A 22,486-nucleotide genomic window follows, 5' to 3' on the forward strand; every position below is an offset into this window, starting at 1 on the left:
TTTTGTGTAGTACTTTCTCTTGTAGTTAGCTAACACACAACATCTTTGATGATGTTGACTACATGTGTCATACAGCCATGCATTTTGCTGCACATGAAAATAAAACTTGCCTTTATAGCTCCTTGAAGGCTTGTCTCAAAGAAACACATTGTGCTGTAGTTGCGCGTCTCTTTTCAGTTCAGTGACTTTCTGAAGCTTCTGTTCCCGTGTATGTAGAGCCAAACATCAATGACGACGTTTGTGCATCTGTGTTTGAGCAGTGATTTTCCAATCCGAGGCATGCAGATCTACGATGGGCCGATCAATGTACAGAACTGTACATTTAGGAAATACACGGCACTAAACGGAAGGCACACCAGCGCCTTTGGCTTCAGGCTCAACAACTCGTGGCAGAGCTGCCCCAACAATAATGTCACCAACATCACCTTTGACCATGTACCTGTGAGTCCACTTCTGTGTGAAATACACAAAACCAGAGACACTGGTTTAACACGTTTTTACAAACTTGAATCTTTGCTTCATTTGGAAGAAAAACTGACAACTGTAGCTTTACACAAAAGCATTTTAAAATACTCTTGTTATTTGAAAACTGTATTCCAGTTCCATTGTCCTGTATGTTCCACTTTTGTAGATTATCAGATCGACTGAATAATTCTGGATATTTCTCAGCTAAATGTCAAATATATTCAAATATAGAGCCATGTTTTAAATGTTGAAAATAAAGAAACACTGAACACATTTGGAATATTGAATGTGAATGATGTGTAGCACCACAGAAAGCCACAGTAAATGGCTCTAGACTAATGCATCCCTCTCTTATAGATTACATCTCGGGTATTTTTTGGGGAGCCGGGTCCCTGGTTCAGTAAAATGCAGATGGACGGGGACAAGACGACCATCTTCCATGATATTGATGGATCGGTCAGTGAGTATCCCGGAGCTTTCCTGGTTAAAGAAGACAACTGGCTGCTTCGTCACCCTGACTGCATTGATGTGCCTGACTGGAAGGGTGCTATCTGCAGTGGGCACTATGCACAGGTGGGTCAGCAGGTGTCACACCCGATTCCTCATTCATTCATCTTCATATATCAGTCTTCACAAACACAAATGTCATTTCTGCTTGATTGTGTGCATTTTCATTTATATCAGCCCGTGAAACTTGTTTGTTGGGGTATCTGAAAACTCTTGAAAAAAAAGAGTCAGAAGGGATAAGAATAAAGTGCTGTTTCAAGTCCTTCTTAACACCAGTTATTTTCTGATGTTCTGAATATGTTTTGGGAAATGTCTGCTTCTTTGTGCAATAAAGCCAACAAATACACAATGGATTTTGCATTCCCTCACAATGAGCCTCGATCACAAACAGTCTTTGTGTGCAAAGCTGTATTTGTTTATACTCCACAACACAAATAGTCAGGTGTTGACTTCTCATAATTATAATTAATTATAATTAAATGCTAGCTGAAAAAGAGTGAAGGGCATAAGTTGACCTCACTTGTCATTCAGCCTCCTCAGCGATTCCATCACCTCCCGCTTTGTATGCACAGGCAGAACATCTGGGATCCTGGAGCATGTTGGAGGCCAAAAGGTGTTCCAAACAGGGCCCACTAGCATGCATATACTTCCTGGTTCACACCAATGCCCCAAATGTAAAGGAGTTCAATAACCTTCTGGCTAGAAAAAGGACAGTCCAATGTAAAATGTTTTCTTTAGCCTAGGTGGGAGGTCATGTTAGGCAGGCCACCTAGGTTAAAGGAAACATAGTACTTAAACTGACAAACCTCCCAAACTGCACATGGGTTGGACATAACGCCAGCAACCTCATTGTGTAAAAAAAGAAGCCAAGCCACAGAAAGCTTTACCCTTACATTAAACTGGGCCCAGAAGGGAATGTACACCAGCCACCAGCCCGGACCAACGAGGAGCAGGAGCTTCGACAGCTGGACAGTTGACTGGTGGCAGTCAAACCCAGTGGGACACAAAATCACAAGGACAGACCTTCTTACACTAAAATGCACCATGACCACACTCTAGCACCTTTCTCCCTTTTTAGTGACTAATGACAACCTGTTTTAGAAAGGTTGTCATTAGTCACTAAACCAGAGGCACTTCAGTTCTTAGCCAGGATTCAAATACATGTATTACTTCAGTGGGTGTGTGCCTGATGTCTTGGTGTGGTATCTTTCCTGGGGGGCTCATCATAGCAACGACAACTAGTGACTCATGCCACTGCACACCACCAAGGTCAACTTCATCTCCTTCATATTAAATCGAACCAACCAGCTGCACAAGCGTCAACCTCACGCTTCTGGGCATTTTAAGTAAATGTGATTCAATTAGCTGACACCTATATTGCAGTAGCACAAGCAAAGTGAACCAATGCATCCATAGTCATGACTTCCCATCTTTCAAAGTGAATTAGAGGCTAGTGTTGAATCTGGATCCATATCTGTGTGCATCATGTACAGGTATTCAGTGTATGAACAAACATAGTGACCTGTACCAATTCACAACAGTCACCTCACAGCACTTTATATTGTAAAGTAGAGACGCCACAATGAGGGTGTCGGGTTTACAATACAGAGCACCGAACATGTATAGAGTGAACAAAGAGAAAGGATTGTCACAGAGTGAAGTCAGAGTGGCTATACTAATTGAATAACTAAAACGTGATACTTCTACTAAATCAGGTACTTCTATGATTTTATATATTATTATATGCAATGCATTCTTTTCTTTTCTTTTCAGATCTATGTTCAAACACGAAACCCTGCCAACCTTAACATGCAGATAGTGAGGGATGAATACCCTGATCGACCCCTAACACTTGAAGGCGCCCTGGACAAGCGGAAAGTTTACCAGCAGTTCCAGCCAGTGGTCACCCTGGCCAAAGGCTACACCATCCACTGGGACCAGGCGGCACCTGCTGAGGTCACCATCTGGCTCATCAACTTCAACAAGTCAGTGAATAAACTTAGAAACATTTTTTTACTCAAAGCACGTTAACAGCACCAGTGTCTGTACTGTTGGACCATTGTACCACACACACTGTGTGAGGTTGGTCATTAAACACTTTGTATATAAATAGAAAGATTTGAAATTCTATCCTGGGAGCCAATTAAGAGAAGCTAACATGGTTCTTCAGTGTTTTCAATTTCCTTTGAATACTTACCCTTGTGCTATTGGGTGTCCTGGTCTGATGGAAGTATAATGGTAGGTTATTTTTTCACAGACTTTTCATAAATTTGGTTCCTCATAATAGCAGTAGAGCTCAACATAGCGCCATCCTGACAAAGTTTAAGTGTGTCTAATCCAGTAACTTTAGTCTTAGTTTAGAAGTATAAAAGGACTGGATGTTACAGTCCCCGATGATGCATTGCTTCAAATGGAGAAAGTCTCGAGGGACGGCTGCTGTGAGAAAGCAGCCCAGAAGCTTTACCATCGGAACACATCATCAGTTGTGTGCCTCGACTTCACAGGGTATTTCAGCCTCTACGGTGCATAACGTCACATGATGTTTTGGTATCTGCTATGTATTATTATTATTTTCACTGGTTAGTTCTGAGTTCATTCTTATTACTTGTGATCAGTTCAGTTATTTGTTTTTTATGTTCCCCTTGTGTCTTTGTCCTCTGTGCCCCTCTGTGCGTTTGATCCTCATGTCTGAGTTTTCCAACATTTAGTTCCCATGTTCCCCTCCTCGTGACTATTCCAGGCCCCCCCTGTCTGTCATGTTTGCATTTGGGTCCTCACGTAAAAAGAATCCAAACAATCTGCCTCCGCATATCGTGGCACAAGTCAAGCACAGTTGTTTTAACTAAACGTTAAATAAAGATAAATTGATCAAATCTTTGGCTGAAGCTGGAGGAAATAGTTGAGAGAACTATGTAAGACTGCAGTTCTGCGTCTGTTTCCATGCCTAAGAATTTTTATGTAGCTTATCCGTCCAGCTACACTTTCTGAAGCAGCATGGACGTCCTCTCTAATAAGACCAGGATTTCATGGTTTTCTGGACACCACTGTGAGAGACAGCAAGGACTGCATGTGCCATCAGTTCTTCTGCACATTGTACAGCTCAGCCGTTCCACACAGAGTTCAGGTTTATATGGTTGAATAGTTTGTAATAATGCAGCTCTCCTCTAGATAAACCCTGAGCTCCACCTGACTCCTAATCCTCAGAACCCTCTGCACCGGTGCTTAGTGATTTCTATCATAAGAGATATTTCTTATATTAAAAGTATATTGATTTATTTATTTTCCCTCGCTGTTTTTAGAGTGTGAAACTTGAGCTCACACTGGATTTTTGAGCCACTGAATCTCAGCAGAATGCTGGTTTTTACTGAAGTGAACCAGCTGCCTCGTTGTATATAAATCACAGTGCATTGTTAGATCATCCTGCAATTGTGACATGAAAATAAATTTCCTCACTTAGTAAATCTGTCCCATAGCATATAAATTAGATCCATCTTGTTTTCTTGTATTTTACTGTTGTTGATCAAAAGTAGTTCCTCCTCCCTGACTGCCGTAAAATTCCCTCAGTCCGTCACTTATCCCAGCTGACCTCAAGTAAGAATGAATCTTAAAAACAAGGACATTGCTGGTGAAAGCTGAATATACGGAACATTAACATTAATGTAGGTCATAATCTTGAGCTCACATGGTGTTCTTCAGCTCTTATTACAACAAGTTCAGCTGTGAGTTTAACAAACTGTTGTTAAATCTATCAGGACGTTTTGGATGAACGTGCAGTTACAGTGAACATTTCCATCATCTGCTTTGTTTATTATGTCGATTGTTTTCATAATTGGTTGGATGGTCCATCACGATGACTTATTAGACGGGATGTTTTTTCCTCCCAGTGGACCCAGGATGGTCCAGTGTATCCTATGATAAGGAAGCAATAAAGGAAGCACTGAAGCCCCCTTTCCTTTCCTGTTTCCAGTTTAAAGGGGGTTTATTGTCATTTCCTGTTCCAGTTCTTCAAATCTTCAAACAAATTTGGAGAATTGGAAGAGCTTTGATTATGGCCACCACACAGATAATTCCAGGTCTGTCAGTTAGGAAACTTCCTAAGCAAAATGGACTGTTGGAATGTAGGTAGGTGTCAGGCTACTGTGGTGAGTCGACCCTTGACCTTAGCACAGAAAGATGAAACAGTTAAAGTAATTGGGAACATGATGGGAGTTTATTGAACACATGGATTCTGCTTTGAAACTAGAGTCTATATTTAGAGGATTTCTGTTATTAATTTGAATGAAATGGAGCCCATCAGCCCCTTCACCTCTCAACATTCTTTCCAACGATTCGCTGCAAAAATAGGAAAAGTTTCTTTTTGAGCTTTGGCCTCTCTTCAGCTGGCTTTCATGGTGCGGCCCTGAGCTATTTAAACTGCATGAAGTCTGTTTGTTATTTCAAGCTTGTCAGTTAATCCCTGATGGCCTGAATCAAAACATGACAGAACTAATACGAATCATTTTCACTGATTGTGCAAAGAACAATGGCTCCATCTACAGCTCATTGTGGTGTTTAGCAAGTGAGGCAAACTTCTGTAAAAAGAAGCGAACCACATCTTGTTCCTGTTTTGACTCAAAACCTCTGTTTTGAGAGTAAACTGACGAGTTTAATTATGTTTTTGTCTGACTTTCATATAATGACACAGTTTTCGTTTGTTTGTTTTAAAAAATATTGACAAAAAATCTTGTAGAAGATTCATTTTGAAGAAGCTTTTGAGTTAAAGAGATCTGATTTGAGTCAGTTTATATGGCAGGTTTTATTTCACGTAATATTTGACCTTATTTAGTGTTTTTTCATGTATTTAGTCTTTAAGTAGAGCTGGCACCTTTCAGCAGACCACTAAGGGGAACTGATGATTGATAAACAGCATGCGTGGCTTTGTGAAGTCAGATCCTGAATAGTTAAGCTGAGCAGCTGACAGAAGAGTCATTAAGGTAATCAGAACGTTTTGCAATGTAAATGCAAATAACATGCATTCTGTATGCTGCACACAAATGACTGAGAATCAGCCCCATGCCACAGTGTATAAATTAAACACTTTGATTTTTGAATACTGATGCATATCTGTGATAGACTGGTGAGTCTTTAAATGGTGCGCCCTGCATCTTACCCTCTAACAATCCCAAAAGGTTGAGTCTGCTCATCTGGACGTTTTCAGTGGGAGAAACGTTTCGTCACTCATCCAGGTGACTTCTTCAGTCTCAGCCGACTGCAGGTTTCCCCACCGTGACAGTTTGTAACGGTACATTTGGTCTTTGATCAGTGATCAGTGGGCTTTGATTAGTTGTTGTTAATTAATGGTCACGACGATTTGCACATTAATGATCAAGGAACTGACCTCACAGCCCAGTGGTGCTAGTTTCAGTCATTATGCAACTGGCAACTTTTAATGCTCACTCCCTACATTTGAACAGCAATACATCTACGTTCCACTCCTTACATTTTCAAAGCAGGCTTGTTACTTTGCACTTAGTTCATCTGAAGCCACTTGTTCACATCACTGCTTTTCTTTTCAGTGTTAAACCAATTTTAAATTAAGAGGAAGGTCAGAGAAATGTCAGGTGCTCAGTGACATCTGATAAACAGTCAATATAAGGACTGCATTTAAATCATTTTAGAGTTTTTAAATCAGATATTGCATCAGTATAAGATGTGAATGGTTTTTCATATAATGAAATATGTTTGACAGCAAGTTGAACTCTGCATTATTTGAAGGTTGCATGAATATACTTGGCAGTTCATGCAGTCTAAACAGCATTCTGTTTATGGTAATGCATTTTGTTGGACAGGTTGGTAAGCTGTGGTGGTTGCACTTTTAGGTTACATCAAGGTACCAGTCAATTAGAATTTAAGCTGATATTAAAGGTAATACTCATTAGTCGCTCGCTGAATTCCACCTTTCAACCTGCCTCGTAGTGTCTGCAGGCTAGAAATCAGCCACAGTAGCTCGTTTAACATCAGCTTATATCATGTTGACTTTAAGTCTGTACATGTGTTGTTGTGTAAATCATAAGGTTCAGTTTCATTTACACAAAAATACCTGATAGTGATGTCCCCATGTTTTTGCTTTTGAAATTAAATCAGATCATATTGGATTTGGATTGGATTGGTGTTTCCCTTGTGTTTCAGGAATGACTGGATCAATGTGGGCCTCTGCTATCCACAAGGTACCACCTTCACAATCCTGTCAGACATCCACAATCGGCTGACCAAACAAACCCGCAAGACTGGCGTCTTCGTGAGGACGACTCACAAGGAGAAGATCAACCACTTGCACTTGGCCAGAGGATATTTCTACTGGGAAGAAGACACTGGGTCCGACACATGCACAGACCACTACATTACACTCATTACCAGAAGTAGGACAACTAGGAAAAATATACAGGGATTAGACACACAGAAAAGATCACTCTTACAGTAAAATAAGAGCTACATCAGCCCAAAGTGAAATGTGGCATTCCTACAATAAAAGATGCAAAGGTGTGACCTTTGTGACTAAGCACACATAAAGCTGGGCATACCCTGGATATATACTGATATACTGTTAAGAGGATGGATGGATGGCACTGTAAGATTTCACAAAAAAGTGTACCTGTAGGTATTACTGATCACCTGACTGCTCAGGGTTAGATGACATGAGTGTACTGTGAAACCTCTGTGCATTGCAATGTCAGATGTCAGGAATACCTTTAACAGTGTGATTTGTTTTTGGTTGCTAAGTGTCAGGGAAAGCATATGATGCCTGTCATTCATTGTGTGTCTCGCAGCCTCCTCTTCCTGAAGGTGAAAGCCCACAATCACAGAGAGACATTTGCCTTCTGCTCTGTGAAGGGTTGTGAGAGGGTGAAGATCACAGCAATCGTACCAAAAGGCAGTCCACCCAGCAACTGCTTGGCTAAGGCGTACCCCAAACATGCTGAGCTGCCCATTGTCGATGTTCCAATGCCCAGAAAAATTCCCACTGCCAGGCTGGTGAGCAATGAAATTAAAATGATTCCAACTCCCCACTATTTTCCTGTGGAATTGGCATTATTCATGTCATTAGAAGTATAGAAAGAATATATGTCCTGGCTAGATGGAAGATTAAAAGAAATGCTTATTTTCTTCTCTTGGTGTTAAAATCCACTCTGAAACACCGTAAAGAGAGAGGGAGAGTGGAGAGATTCAGTAGAGGTGCAATATACAGTAACCAGGTATAGTACTGTGACAATCATACCACTTGATCCCTGGTATAATTCTCAAACACGCACCTTAAAGCACATAACTCGTAAGCTGGAGAGAAAATGACATATCACAAATTTAGAAGATCATCATTTAGCCTGGAGAAATAGTTTCCTGCTTTATAAGAAAGCTAGAACATCTTACTATTCATCACTGATTGAAGAAAAGGTTTCTCTCTTCCTCCAAACCATCAGACCCCATTCCTACAAGACTGCTCAAAGAAGTCCTGCCATTAATTAATGCTTCGATCTTAAATATGATCAACCTAAGAGTAGTTGTCAAACAGCTAACAGATCATCTGCAGAGGTTTATTTGAAGAGTTTCAGTCAGGTTTCAGAGCTCATCACAGCACAGAAACAGCTTTAGTGAAGGTTACAAATGATCTTCTTATGGCCTCTGACAGTGGACTCATCTCTGTGCTTGTCCTGCTAGACCTCAGTGCAGCGTTCGATACTGTCGACCATAATATCCTATTAGAGCGATTAGAACATGCTGTAGGTATTACAGGTACTGCGCTGCAGTGGTTTGTATCATATCTATCTCATAGACTCCAGTTTGTGCATGTAAATGGAGAGTCCTCTTCACACACTGAGGTTAATTATGGAGTTCCACAGGGTTCAGTGCTAGGACGACATAAAAAGTAATATAAAACTGAGGTTATTGTACTCGGTCCTAAAAATCTCATTAATATGGTATCAGTAATCAGGCCCCATCTTATCTTAATGACCTTGTAGTACCATATCACCCTATTAGAGCACTTCGCTCTCGCTCTGCAGGCCTACTTGTTGTTCCTAGAGTATTTAAAAGTAGAATGGGAGGCAGAGCCTTCAGTTTTCAGGCCCCTCTTCTGTGGAACCAGCTTCCAGTTTGGATTCAGGAGACAGACACTATCTCTACTTTTAAGATTAGGCTTCAAACTTTCCTTTTTGCTAAAGCATATAGTTAGGGCTGGACCAGGTGACCCTGAATCCTCCCTTAGTTATGCTGCAATAGACGTAGGCTGCCGGGGGATTCCCATGATGCATTGAGTTTTTCCTTCTTCAGTCACCTTTCTCACTCACTATGTGTGAATAGACCTCTCTGCACTGAATCATACGTACAGCATGTCTTTATCCTGTCTTCCTTCTCTCACCCCAACCGGTCGCAGCAGATGGCCCCGCCCCTCCCTGAGCCTGGTTGGCGCTGTATAAATAAAATTTAATTTAATTTTATTGACCACCTGCCTAATATTGTCTTGGTCCCCCTTTTGCTTCCAATGTAACAGATCCTGTAAGTCCTGTGAGTTGCGAGGTTGAGCCTTGATGGATCAGACTCTAGCATATCCCACAGATGCCTGATTTGACTGAGATTTGGGGAATATGGAGGTCAAACCCTCAAATGCATTGTTGTGCTCCTCAAACCATTGCTCTGTGGCTGGGTGAATGATCCTGCCTAAAGACACCACAGCCATCAGGGAGCACCATTTCCATGAAAGGGTGTACATGGTCTGCAACAAGACTTAGACAGGTGGAACGTGTCAAAGTAACATCCAGATTGATGAATTACCCGACGTTTCGCAGCAGAACATTGTCTAAAGCGTCACACTGCTAGCTCGTCTTTTTCCCATGGTGCATCCAGTCAGGTGTTCCCCAGGAAATGACGCGCAGTATCAAATTTATACAATATCAAATATTGCCTACATAAATTCCAACCCTGGCCATCCACGTGATGTAAAAGAAAATGTGACTCATCATATTAGCCTACCTTCTTCCATTGCTCCAATTCTGACGCTCATGTGTCCATTGCTGGTGTTTTCAGTGGTGCACAGAGGTCAGCATGAGCATCCTGACTGGTCTGCAGCCACATGTGCAACACACTGTGATACGCTGTGTATTCTGACATCTTTCTGTCAGAACCAGAATCAACTTTTTTCAGCAATTTGACTGATAGTATCTCATCTGTTGAGTCAGACCACAAGGGCCAGTCTTCACTGCCCACGAGCATCAGTGAGCCTTGGCCATCAATGATCTTTGGACTACTTGAACACTGCATACACAGCTTGAGTTGTCTCAAGCCGCTTCATAATGTAAGGTAAAGACGTACAGTATAACAGAGAGATTTAGTTGTCCACTCTGAAAAAAGACTCTTTTAACAGGAAATGGCAGAATCAGGCTCAGCAAGCGACAGCCATCTACTGCTGCTGGGTTTGAGGCAAGAAAATACAAACAAACAACAAGCGGGACAAAAAACGAACTACAGAACAAATACATGAGTGAAAAGAGAGGCATGCAGACAAATACACACCAACTTCATCTAGATTTGGACATATTACACAGTTTGTACATTATTGGTGGAAATCCAGAGGATTTGCTGCTGTCTGACACATATTTCTTCACTTATATTAGTTTCATAGTGAGCGTATTGATATTGTTTGTTTTTCAGAAGCAGACCATCTACTCATGTTTTTGCTGCTTGCTGTGTGATTGATATTTTAAATTCTGTGGTTGTATTTCAAAGATATATATTCCAAGCACCATCTGATACACACTGTTTTCCTCTTATTTTCCCTGCCGCTGGTTTCCCCTGAACAGTCATTCACGATGTCATATTTTCCCCATGTTAAATGTGTTTTTGCTGCTGTGAATATACTATCATCACTGTTTCTTTGTGGACTTGCTCCTAGCACTCCTCAGAGCACTTCCTGGAGATCAAACTGGAGTCCTACAACACCCGCCACTTCCACATCAAGAAGGACGTTGCCTTTACTGAGGTAACCTCTCTCTCAGACACACCTGAAGAATGGCTCTAATGATCTAGTTACCGAGAGTTTGATTGAACCTGTATCTACTTTTGTTAAACCTCATCACTCAGAATGTTTTTATTTAAAGATACAAATAAGGACAACAAACATCTTCTGAGCTTTTGTGTGGAAAGTTCCAGCAGTGTTACTGACTTGAAGTGCCGCATGTAGTGAGTCAGACTGCAGGTCAAGGAGTTCAAGCCGAACATCACTGGATTATTTATCTACACTGCAAGTAAAGGGAGATTAAACCATGTGCTTTTCACTTCGAATGTTTGAAGGCAAATCACCTTGAAACTCATCTTGCAGGGAGTGGATGAGCAGGAGCTGAGACGATCAGCTGATGAGACAGAGTGAGAAAGTTGCTCTCTTTCTCATGAAAGCCTTCAGGCTGTATGTTTCATGTGCAAATAGGCCCTTGCATTGCAGTTATATATATTTTATATATATATAAATATATATTTTAACTCAAAAGTACAGTTTTTAAATTTAACCCTAACCCTTGTGCGTGTTTTTTATTTTGACAGCGAATGCGCACCTGCGGACCACTTATGTGCAGCCCTGGTTATTTAGCTCGTCATATTGCAGCCACAGAAATTCTTTTGTCCATGAAACCATAAAGCTGCACTTTCTTTTTGCCTTATAGTCTGATTTGTCATAACTTCTCCGTTTTGTGGTAAGCTTTTCTTTGGCTGTCACTTCTTCACCCTGACCTGTCTTATTTGGCTCAGCAGAACTACAATATATATCCTGCTGCTTTTACACACACACTCACATAAGCTCAGCGATTCTCTGCTCGATCAACCTCTCACATGTTTAAGCTGCGGGAGATTTCACTTGTCATGTTTGCATAGTAAGCTAACGATTAATAAGACGATGTCAGAGGAATTGGTGCACAAATTATCATCACTCACAGATCAGTGCTGTCGCTCTCTATACACAGTTCTCACATATTGACAGTGGCTCACCGATGCCAATGACATAATTACCCAGCTACATTTCTGAAAGAATGCAAAAGCATTGACATATATTTTTCCTTCCTACAATAGCCCGACGGGCAGGGAAGAGATAGATTTTGGTAGCCCGACTGAAAAAAATCGCTAGCCCCAGGACGTCGGGCTAGCGATATTGCGAGCCCTGTATCTGATTGAGGAATCACTCATCTTTGGAAAAGAGAGTTTATTACAGAGAAATGTCTCTTTCCAAAATAAAAGCTATACTATCCGCTTCTTCTGGGCTATATTCTCAGCAGCATAAGGAGAATCATGTGCTAACAGCTGTCTAAATGACTCGGCTAAAGTTAGTAGCATGCTTGTTGTTTTTGTCTTTGCACTAGGATGATGTCGGAGTAAATGTGCAGTCATATTCGTTGTGTTCCCACTAGTGCTTTCAGGTTAATCTCGTTGAAATGACCTTAACGCCACAACACGGCACATCTCCGTTAACGAGCTACCGCCGATCGCTCCGTGCATGGGGCTAGACGGCCAACACGTTAACGAGCTAACTGCGCTAACACACTAGTTCACACCAATGTAATTGAGCATTGCGTGGCACATCCAACATACTGTTTTACTTTAGTCCATGACTCGCTTACCTTCAGGGTCATACGTCACATGAAAACCAAAATAATTCCAAACGCCAGATCTGAATGTTGCAAGGAGAGCTTAACTTCTGTCTTGCTAGCTTGCCCTGCGCTCTTCCTTCTGACGATGCTGTCTGTGTTGAGCGCTCAGTGGATCTGCGCTCGACAGTGCAGCCTAGGCGGAGTAGTCGAACGCAGATTCACTGAGCGCTCAACACAGACAGCATCGTCAGAAGGAAAGTTGATAAAATAAATTACAAATGTCGTATTGTTCGATACATATGCGTACCGAACCGAAAGCACTGTATCGAACGGTTCAATATCGATACGAATATCGTTGCACCCCTAATATTACCACTTCATTTAAAGCTGCAGATGGTAATCCTTTGCTAAACTATGTAAGGTTGGCTTTCAAAGGTGGGCAAACCTTCCTCTATCACTTCTTGGTAGGAAATGAATAATCTACCCATATTTCTCTGTGGTTTTCAGTGCATCCCTGTGTTTTTACCTAAATCCTTTTTCAAATCTGTGAATCGAATGATTTCATCATTTATTTGGGAAAACAAAACCCCCAGGATTAGTATGACCTCACTACAACAGGGTAGGCTCAGTGGTGGTCTCGCTCTTCAAAAGTTTACTTACTGGCTGAATGATCTTCAGGCTACTTGGTGCTGCCCTGAGGCTTAATCGTGTCTCTCTACCTCACCTTCTTACACCTTCAGCACTATTATTTTCATCCCTCCCTGTTTCCCTGTTACAGTTTACAGACAACCCTGTTCTAATTGCCTCTCTAAAAATATGGTATTAATTCTGGCATCACTTCAGTTCAGCCTCTGCTCTGGCCCCAATCTGTAACAACCACCTCCTCCCCCCTCCCTGGTGGACTCGTCCTTCTGTAAATGGGCAAGAAACGGTATTAAATGGTTTTTTAAAGATAACACTTTCCTCAGCTTTAGTGACCTGACTTCTTTGTACGATTTGCCCTCGTGTCAGTTGTTCCGCTATTTTCAAAGACATGTGCATCTTCTATCTGGCCCGAGTTTCCAAGTCATGCCCCCAATCATTGGTAGGAAGACTTATTTGAGCTAAAGCCTCACCATAAGGCTCTTATATCACAAATATATACTTTCATTACGGCATCGGGCAATTATTCAACCCAAAAAATTGCTTCCAGTTGGGAACAGGATTTGGGTCTTAAGTTTGTGGAAGATTACTGGGACAAAGTCACTGACATAATTCATACCTCATCCTCGTGTGCAAGACTCTCCCTTATTCAGTTTACGACGGTATACAGATTACACTTCTCAAGATGTAGACTAGATCTAAAATATATCCCGGTATTCCTGACCTGTGCAACAGATGCAACACCTCCCCCTGTGGTTTAACTTGTTTTTACCTGCCCAACACTTCAGTTATACTGCACTTTTTATTTTAAAGTGCTCTCTCATGTTTCTGAAGATTCCACCCTAAACCTTCATCGTTAGCAGCTGGATGTCATCGCTTTCCCTTTATTGCTGGCACGGCGTGGAATTTTGCTGGCTTGGAAAACTCCTCACCCTCCTGCCCGATCACGTTGGCTGGAACATGTTATGTTCTGATATGTCAAATTACATGTAAAAAGTCTATAAATAAAGAGGGAAACAAATGTTCACAGCTCCTTTCCAGCAGGGACGCCAGAGGAATCATTTATTTACGTTTCTGTAAAAAAGCAGCATAGATTGTGCAGCTCCGCTCTGTAAGAGTTTTATTTCTGTAGCGCCTCTACTCAGGACCAGTACACTCTCACTTCAAATAGAGACCCTAGACATCTTTCTAGGTTCAGGAGGAGGTTTTGTTTTGGAGACTCACAAAAGGAGTTGGCTTGGAAGTGAATAACTGGGACCTTTATTGCCTCAGTACCATTTATACACATATACAACACAATAACCCAAATTGCACACTAATAGTGCATTTTTAAAGGTGAATACATGTAAAACAAAACAAAATAAAGACATTTAAATGGAAGATTTATACTGAACAGTATCAGAGCTCTTTGGAATGAATGAAACAGATTAAAGTGTTCCTGTTGTGAAGTTTGAATTGTCCAGTCTGAATTGTCCTTTAAAGTCGTTGAAAACCCAAACAGGTGTACTGTAGGGGAATTGTCAGTGTGCAGACCCTATTATCCGGGTAGGAAAAGTAGTGCATAGGGCTTATCTGTAATCCAGGGTTGCTTGAATCAGTTTCTCAGGCAAATCCCACAATCCGATCGCATGGCTGGCTACACCATTTCACGATCATCCAGGATCTCATTTGGGCTGTTCTCGCCGTCAGTGGTTCTCCAGAATCCTTCTAGTAGTTCAAAAAAACCAATCTACACAAACAGTGCAGAACAATCAATTTCTTTTCCCATTTTGTGTTCTTAACATGAGCTCATTAACTTCTTTTCCAAATGTATTAATCACAAATGGCATTCCCTTTAGCTTTACCAAGTTACAAGAGTTACAGTAACTTGTTTGTACCAGTATCAACAATTTTATCAAAATTATATCACAACAAAGAACATCAGCAGCTTAAACTGTAATGTAAACAGTCATAGCAATGAAAGTGACATTCATCCTTAAGGCTTACAAGAAAATGTAACTTAATTCAGTGCAAATACTATTAAACTTGAAATATGCTCATATCTATTAAGACATAACCATTCTAATATAAACAGAGCTATTGCTTCTACTTGAATACCTCCCCGATCGGAATATGGCTTCAGCGGGGTGGGGTGGCTAACAGCTATTAGCAGCTAGCATCGCATCTAGCATCGGCATCGTTTAGCTCAAAGCATTCAACACTTATAACACACTGTAAAGAACAACAGGAGAAGTGAAACAACACGCCAGATTCTCATAGCTCCCGATTGGTTTTTGTTCAAAGGTTTCTGAGCTGAATCGGCTAGTGAAATACATTATCTAACTTAACAGGTAGCTAACGAAAGCACGTGACTCACCGGGATTTTCAGACACAAATAACTTGACAGACGTTATTCCCTTTGTGGTCAGAGTTCGGGGCCTAATAAAAGAGTACCTTATTAGCATTTATACGTAAAACAATCTGGTCTCATTAACCGGGTTGCAGTATTGCATACCAAGATACTTTTTCCATGCGCTCCGACACGTACTTGACCGCCATCAGAGGGAAGATCTCACAGGAAGAGAGAGGTAATACTTCCTGCGCACTAGACGCAAGGTCGTCAGAACACAAGACTGCATCACAGCGCCCCCTTGTGACAATAACAGGCTATAGCCTTAGATTACAAAAAGGGATTTTGCAGCCCTGTATTTCACATGGGTTACACCCTCCCCCTTTGACCCAGCATGAGCCCCTTCATGCGTCACGCTGTGGTCTACAGATGAACTCTCATAGTCACCTATTGTATAAAGTGCTTGGTTAAAGCTCTCTATGAGGCTCTGCGCAAAGGAAATTAAGGGATTTCCCAACTCAGGATAATGGAAGCGCCTTGGTGGTCGACGTGTCCTTTCTGACTTACGAACATGGTCATTTTTTTCTCCACTGTCAACAGTTTCCTTATGCTCCAGAGCTACCTCAGGGGTTTGTGGGTTCAGATCAATGATTTCCGTAGCTATAGGAGCCTCTACATCAATGGACGGTACATCAATGCTGTCTTCGGCCACAGCTGATTTTTGACTAGTCATAGTTGGTAAAGTTACATCGTCTTCAGTAGGGTGTTGCTCAGCCACAACATCTGGCTCCTCTCCTTCAGCTACTTCAGGAGGTACCCCTACAGGCTCTGCAGGCAGCAAAGGGGAGCTGCCTCTGCAAGGCTCATTCTGAGGCTGAGGGTTTACACAGTCTGCTGGCGTAGCTGGTATACAACTACCCTCCGGTACTGTTTTTCCTGTTTGCTGTCGTCTCTTCGGGATTTCAAACACCTGAACCAACTTTCCAGGAATGACAGAAGACTGCCTAGGATAGACAGGTGAGTCGTCTTCAGATTCTGATTGCTCCTCCAGTAACAGAGGCTGACTGCGCCTCGTTCTTGGCCTGCAACTCTTTGGCTTGACCTGGTCAACTTCCTCAGCTTCAGATAAGTCACCACAAGGGAGTAAGAGATCCCTGTGAAGAGTTCGAATAGGACCATCTCCATTCATAGGCTGTACAACATACACAGGTAGGTCTACCATCTTTTCCACCACTCTGTACATGGTTGACTCCCACTTATCTGCAAGTTTGTGTTTATTCCGAAGTCGCAGGTTCCGCACTAGCACTTGATCACCTTTCTCCAAAGTTGACTCCCTGACAGTTTTGTCAAAACGGCGTTTATTCCGTTCAGCAACCTTCTGAGAGTTTTTGGCAGCGATCTGATAGCTCTCTTGAAGGCGAGCCTTCAGAGCTCTCACATACTGAGAGTGAGATGTAGGAGAGCCATCTTTAACTGGCAGGCAGAATGCAATATCCACGGGAAGCCTCGGCTGGCGACCAAACATTAACTCGTATGGGCTAAACCCAGTGGTCTCGTTCTTGGTGCAATTATAGGCGTGAGTTAGTGGTTTCACATAATCGCGCCAATGAGTTTTCTCTTTGTCTCGTAGAGTTCCTAACATGCCAAGAAGAGTTCGGTTGAACCGTTCAACTGGGTTTCCCCGTGGATGATAAGGACTGGTGCGCACCTTCGTGATACCAGCTAGGGCACAGAGCTCTTTAATGAGTTGGGACTCAAAATCCCTGCCCTGATCACTAAGCAGGCGCTCAGGAAAACCATAATGCACCAGAAACTGCTCCCAAAGACACTTCGCAACTGTTGTAGCCTTTTGGTCTTTTGTTGGCATAGCAACAGCGTATTTGGTGAAATGATCAGTTATGACCAGAATGTCTTTGGTGTTGTGACTGTCAGGCTCCAAGGATAAATAGTCCATGCATACGAGTTCCATGGGACGGGTTGTTTGGATACTCACAAGAGGTGCTGCTCTTTCAGGAAGGGTCTTCCTTCTAACACAACGTCCGCAAGACTTAATCTTTCTCTCTACATCAGTTGCCATTTTAGGCCAATAAAATCTTGACCTAACCAAGTCGAGGGTTCTTTCCAAACCCATATGCCCCATGTTGTCATGAAGGCAAGTGAGAATGGTGGACCTTAAAGACTCAGGGACGACAAGCTGAAAGGTGACATTTTCACCTGATTTGCGGGTTCTGTAGAGGAGACCATTTTTCAGTTCCAAACGTTTCCACTCTTTGAGCATTAGTTTAAGCTCTAAGGATGCAGAGTTCGGATTGGAATTTGCTTCACCTCCATTTTCTAACATGTTGACCACATACCCAATAATTGGGTCAGACCTCTGATGCTGTTGGAGTTCTACCTCACTATAGGTAGGTATGACAGAACAACCTAATGTTCCATCATCTGCGTAGACGTCTGGCACCGCATCGGTATGTAGAGCAAGGGACTCTACCAAAGTGATAGAAGGTAGGCTATTGTCAGATTCACCTAAGAGATGACGGTGGCACAAGACACTGAATGTGTCAGCTGTCACATCTTGTCTGTTGGGAGATGAAGAGAGATGATGGGAAGCGAATTGTTTCATTCGCTCTTTTTCTTCAAGAGAAGCATAGTCATCATCCACAGTATCATGTGGCCGCCTAGAGAGGCCATCTGCATCTTGATTGCTCTTACCAGCACGATACTTAATATTAAAGTCGAAGGTGGAGAGAGCGGCCAACCAGCGGTAGCTGGCAGCATCGAGCTTGGCTGACTTCAAAACATAGGTCAATGGGTTGTTGTCCGTTAAAACCGTGAATGTGTTCCCGTAGAGATAATCTTGGAACTTCTCTACAATGGACCACTTTAATGCAAGAAATTCCAGTTTATGAGCTGGATACCGCTTTTCACTGGGTGAAAGTCCTCTACTTGCGTAGGCAATAACCCTCACTTCACCATCCTGTTCTTGATACAAGGCTGCCCCTAACCCAGAGGTGCTCGCATCAGTATGGAGGACGTATGGTAATTTTGGGTTAGCATAGCCAAGCACTGGAGCTGATGTCAGTTTCTCTATGATTACCTCAAAAGCTTCCTGACAAGCAGGTGTCCAACGGCTGGAAAGAGGCTCTTTAGGGTTCAAGTATCCGCTAGGACCGGGTGTCACCTTCCTGCCCTTCCTGTATGGTGGGTAGCCTTTGGTAAGATCATTCAGGGGTTTGACAATTTTTGAATAGTCCTTCACAAACCGTCGATAGTACCCTGCAAAACCTAGGAAAGACTTGAGGTCACTGAGCGTCTGGGGTCTTGGCCAGGTTTTGAGAGCTCTGACCTTCTCAGGGTCGGTCTCTACACCTTTGGTAGACACGATGTGTCCTAGGTATCGCACAGAACTTTGGAAGAAGGAGCACTTTTTGGGAGAAAGTTTCAACCCATATTCTCTCAGTTGCTGAAGGACACGTAGAAGCCTGGTTTCATGTTCCTCCAAAGTGCTGGAGAACACGATGATGTCATCTATGAACACCAGAACTTCTTTCAGATTGAGGCTGCCCATACACCGTTCCATTAAGCGCTGGAAGGTGCTGGGAGCGTTGGTGATCCCCTGGGGCATACGGTTAAACTCGTAAAATCCCAAGGGGCACACAAAAGCTGTCTTGGGCTTATCACATTCCTCCATCTCAATCTGGTAATAACCAGACTTGAGATCCATTACTGAAAACCATTTGGATCCAGCAAGGGCTGAGAAAGCCTCTTCAAGGTTTGGAAGTGCGTACGCATCTCGTATTGTTAACGCATTGAGCTTACGATAATCAATACAAAGACGGACCTCTCCATTCTTCTTTTTAACCACCACAATCGGTGAAGCATAAGGGGACTCTGATTCACGGATTACTCCTGCATCAAGGAGTGCTTGCAAGTGCTTCCTCACAGCTTCATAATCATTTGGGTGGATTGGCCTGGACTTTTGCTTAAAGGGTGCTTCATCCTTTAAGTTTATGTGATGTGTGACTTTAGATACATGTCCAAGATCCAAATCATGCTGGGCAAAAACATCAGCATAGGCACTTAGACGCTGGGTAACCCTCTCTTTCCACTCCTGCGGGAGGGGAGAATTGCCAAAGTCAAATGTCAAATCTGGGTGAGCAGGTTCATCAACTGGCTGTGCAGTAACATTACAACATTTCACAGTGTCATCATTTTTGGTTGAAATGGGTGATTCGTCATATATCTTTGCAGGACTATGGAGCTCTGCAATGACACATCTAGAAGGCAGTGTTACGTCATGCTCAGTTTCATTTCTCACCCATATAGGTAACCTATGAGGATGCTTCTTGGGCAAAGTGACAAGACAGCACTCCACAAAAATTCCCCCTGGTAAGGTGGATGTCGTTGGCTGTTCAACAATGGCACATTCACCAGCACTGCTGGATCTGACACAGCCTTCAAGGAGGACCCTCCCTTGAGCTGGTACTACGCGTTGCACCTTGCCCTTAAGAGTTACAAAGCCATCGTTTCCGGCTAGGTTTATCTCTCTCCTGACCTTGAGTGTACGGAGGATCTGCCTGTAGCCATAGACCGACGACAAATCATTGGGATCTTTACCTTGACAATATTCGTCGTACAGAACATCAAGTGCATTTGTCCCAATCAGCACAGGCAAGTCACAGTTAGAGCGTAAGTCAGGTACTACTAAAGCAAGGCTAGAAACCTCAGGCTCAGTTTCAATAAAGCTTTTTGGAAACTTAAGGCTGATGGGTATGTATCCCAAGTAAGGAACATTTTGGCCACTAGCAGCCTCAACATCCAGGCCACTGATAGGCTGAATGGGATGTTCTGAAAGATTGGTGTTGTAAAATGAAGCGGACACTGTGGTCACTTGAGACCCAGTGTCAAGGAGACAACTGCAATTGACTCCCGACACGGTAACATTTGCTGTACATTTCTGTCCTACAAGTCCCTTGGGTAACCTAATCTGGGGTCGTGCTGCACAAGAGAGAGAAGATACTTTGCTCTGAGGTTCCGGTTTGGGACGTTCATGATTACTTTCAGTTCCTGGTAGTCCCTCCCCAGAAACTGATTTTAGTTTAAAGCTGACATATTCTGTTCCTCCCAGACTTGTAGTTTTTGGTTGAACTCCTTACGTTTCATTTCAACTAGTTCAGGGTTTGGTTCATTGCTGCAAGAGGGAGCAATATGACCATCCTCGCCGCACCTGAAGCAGTACCATGGGCGTGGCTTCTTAGTGGGCTTAGTCTCACTTGGGTCAGATTTCTCTTTAGGAAGAATCTTGAACTTAGGTTTGGTTTTCTTATTTGGCTTGTCAGAGTTCTGGCTTGAACTGTCAATAGCTGATGCTTTCAGTGAAGCCACTTGGGCTTGTAGCTTTGCAAGTTTCCTTTCTAACTTATGTGCATCAAAAGGCACTAGCCTATCATTAACAGCTGATACGTCTGTATCATCAGTGACATACTCTCCTACTTCAAGGGAGTTCAAATGTGCCTTAGGTTTAGAAATGCCTAAGTGCTGTTTCATTCGGCTGGACTTTGCCGCTTGCCGGTCCTCCTCAGTACGTAGCATGAGGAGCAACTCTGGAAATGAAGGTGGCTTGTCCTTCTTCTGCTCAAGCTGCAAGGTTGTGATCAAGCTGTTGTTCCAGCAACCTCTACAAAACTGTTTAAGCAGTTGGCGATCTGAATCATTTGTAGTGATGCCACCTCTTTTAATGACTTTACTCAGGGTTATCTGCAACCGCTGTAAATAGGCAGAAGGCTTTTCACCCGAGTTCTGGTTTGTGCTCAGGAATTTGGCAAAAAGCTCATCCCCATCATCAACAGTACCATACGCTGAGTCAAGAAGGCTGAGATAGTCATGGGGAGAAGCGTTAGGACCAAGGTGCTTTACAATGTTAGCAGCTGGTGGAAGAAGGCTCTCAACTATTTTCCTTACCATATGTTTGTCAGATATGGTACAATCTATGAGGTGGAATTCAACATTGTTGCGCCACGTATCATAATCAGCTTCGAAAGTAGAGCAAGGGGTTTTCCCCGAGAAGGGCCTGAGCTTTGCATGACCTTGAGAAGGCATTTCATTGTTCTTAATGACATGCTCAACTACTACTCTCTGTACTTCAGGTGTAGTGAGCTGTTCAGGTGGTAAGTAGATAGTGGTTTTTCTGTGCGAGGGAGTCACTTCTACACTTGGAGAGGATGAGTGAGAGTCATGCTCAGGCAAGTGGGTTAAATCACTGCCCAGTTTAAGAGGACTTTGATGCTCTATGATGGCTGGTTCATCTTGGTCTGTGTCACTAGTGAGCTGCAGATTCTGATTAGGCACTGTTACATTTGGCCCAACTGCGGGATCACTCTCAGTGGACTTCTTCATTCTGGCCAGCTCATCTAGTAAAACCTTCTCAAAATCTGCACCACTCAGTTTAGCAAGCCCTTTCAGTTCAGTTAGGTAAGAATGGGTTAAACATGAACCCCTGTCTGCAGCATACAGCGCAGACAGAAGCTGGATATGATGGACAACACTTGGGTTACGGCTTTGTCTTTTGCAAGGCAAGCTATCCTTAAGGAACTGGACTGGTTCACCTGATTGGAACTCCACAATGGCTGTGTTTTTAAACTGTGCCTCTGTGCTAGTTACTTTGATTACTCTTCCAATAGAACCAAACTGCCCTAAGTAATCAATAACCTCATTGTCAACCTCATCGCCTGTTAACCCTCCTACTAGGACAGAGTTAGGTACTTTGACACCTTCACTTTGGATTACATCCATGTTGTCTTATTGCTCCAACCCAGAATGTCATGGACAATTGTAATGATTTGACCCAAAAGGCATGAAAGCACCAGTTGCTCAACTTCCAAAATAAAAGGAATTAAACCTCCTGGCTGGCTCGCCACGTTTTGTGTAGCGCCTCTACTCAGGA

At 42.7% G+C, this 22,486-nt stretch overlaps 1 protein-coding gene across 2 annotated transcripts in view; it reads left to right on the forward strand.

Moving 5' to 3' along the window:
* The window catches only part of cemip (cell migration inducing hyaluronidase 1), a 152,512-nt gene that overhangs the window by 124,993 nt on the left and 5,033 nt on the right, over positions 1-22,486 (forward strand). For both annotated transcript variants that reach the window (XM_026185444.1, XM_026185371.1), the window contains exons 21-26: positions 261-441; positions 823-1,038; positions 2,746-2,957; positions 7,141-7,326; positions 7,779-7,983; positions 10,895-10,981. In XM_026185444.1, the coding sequence (XP_026041229.1) occupies positions 261-441; positions 823-1,038; positions 2,746-2,957; positions 7,141-7,326; positions 7,779-7,983; positions 10,895-10,981 (1,087 nt within the window). The remainder of the gene's footprint in view (positions 1-260; positions 442-822; positions 1,039-2,745; positions 2,958-7,140; positions 7,327-7,778; positions 7,984-10,894; positions 10,982-22,486) is intronic.

The sequence above is a fragment of the Astatotilapia calliptera genome, chromosome 1 (assembly GCF_900246225.1).
Source record: "Astatotilapia calliptera chromosome 1, fAstCal1.2, whole genome shotgun sequence".
NCBI lineage: Eukaryota > Metazoa > Chordata > Actinopteri > Cichliformes > Cichlidae > Astatotilapia > Astatotilapia calliptera.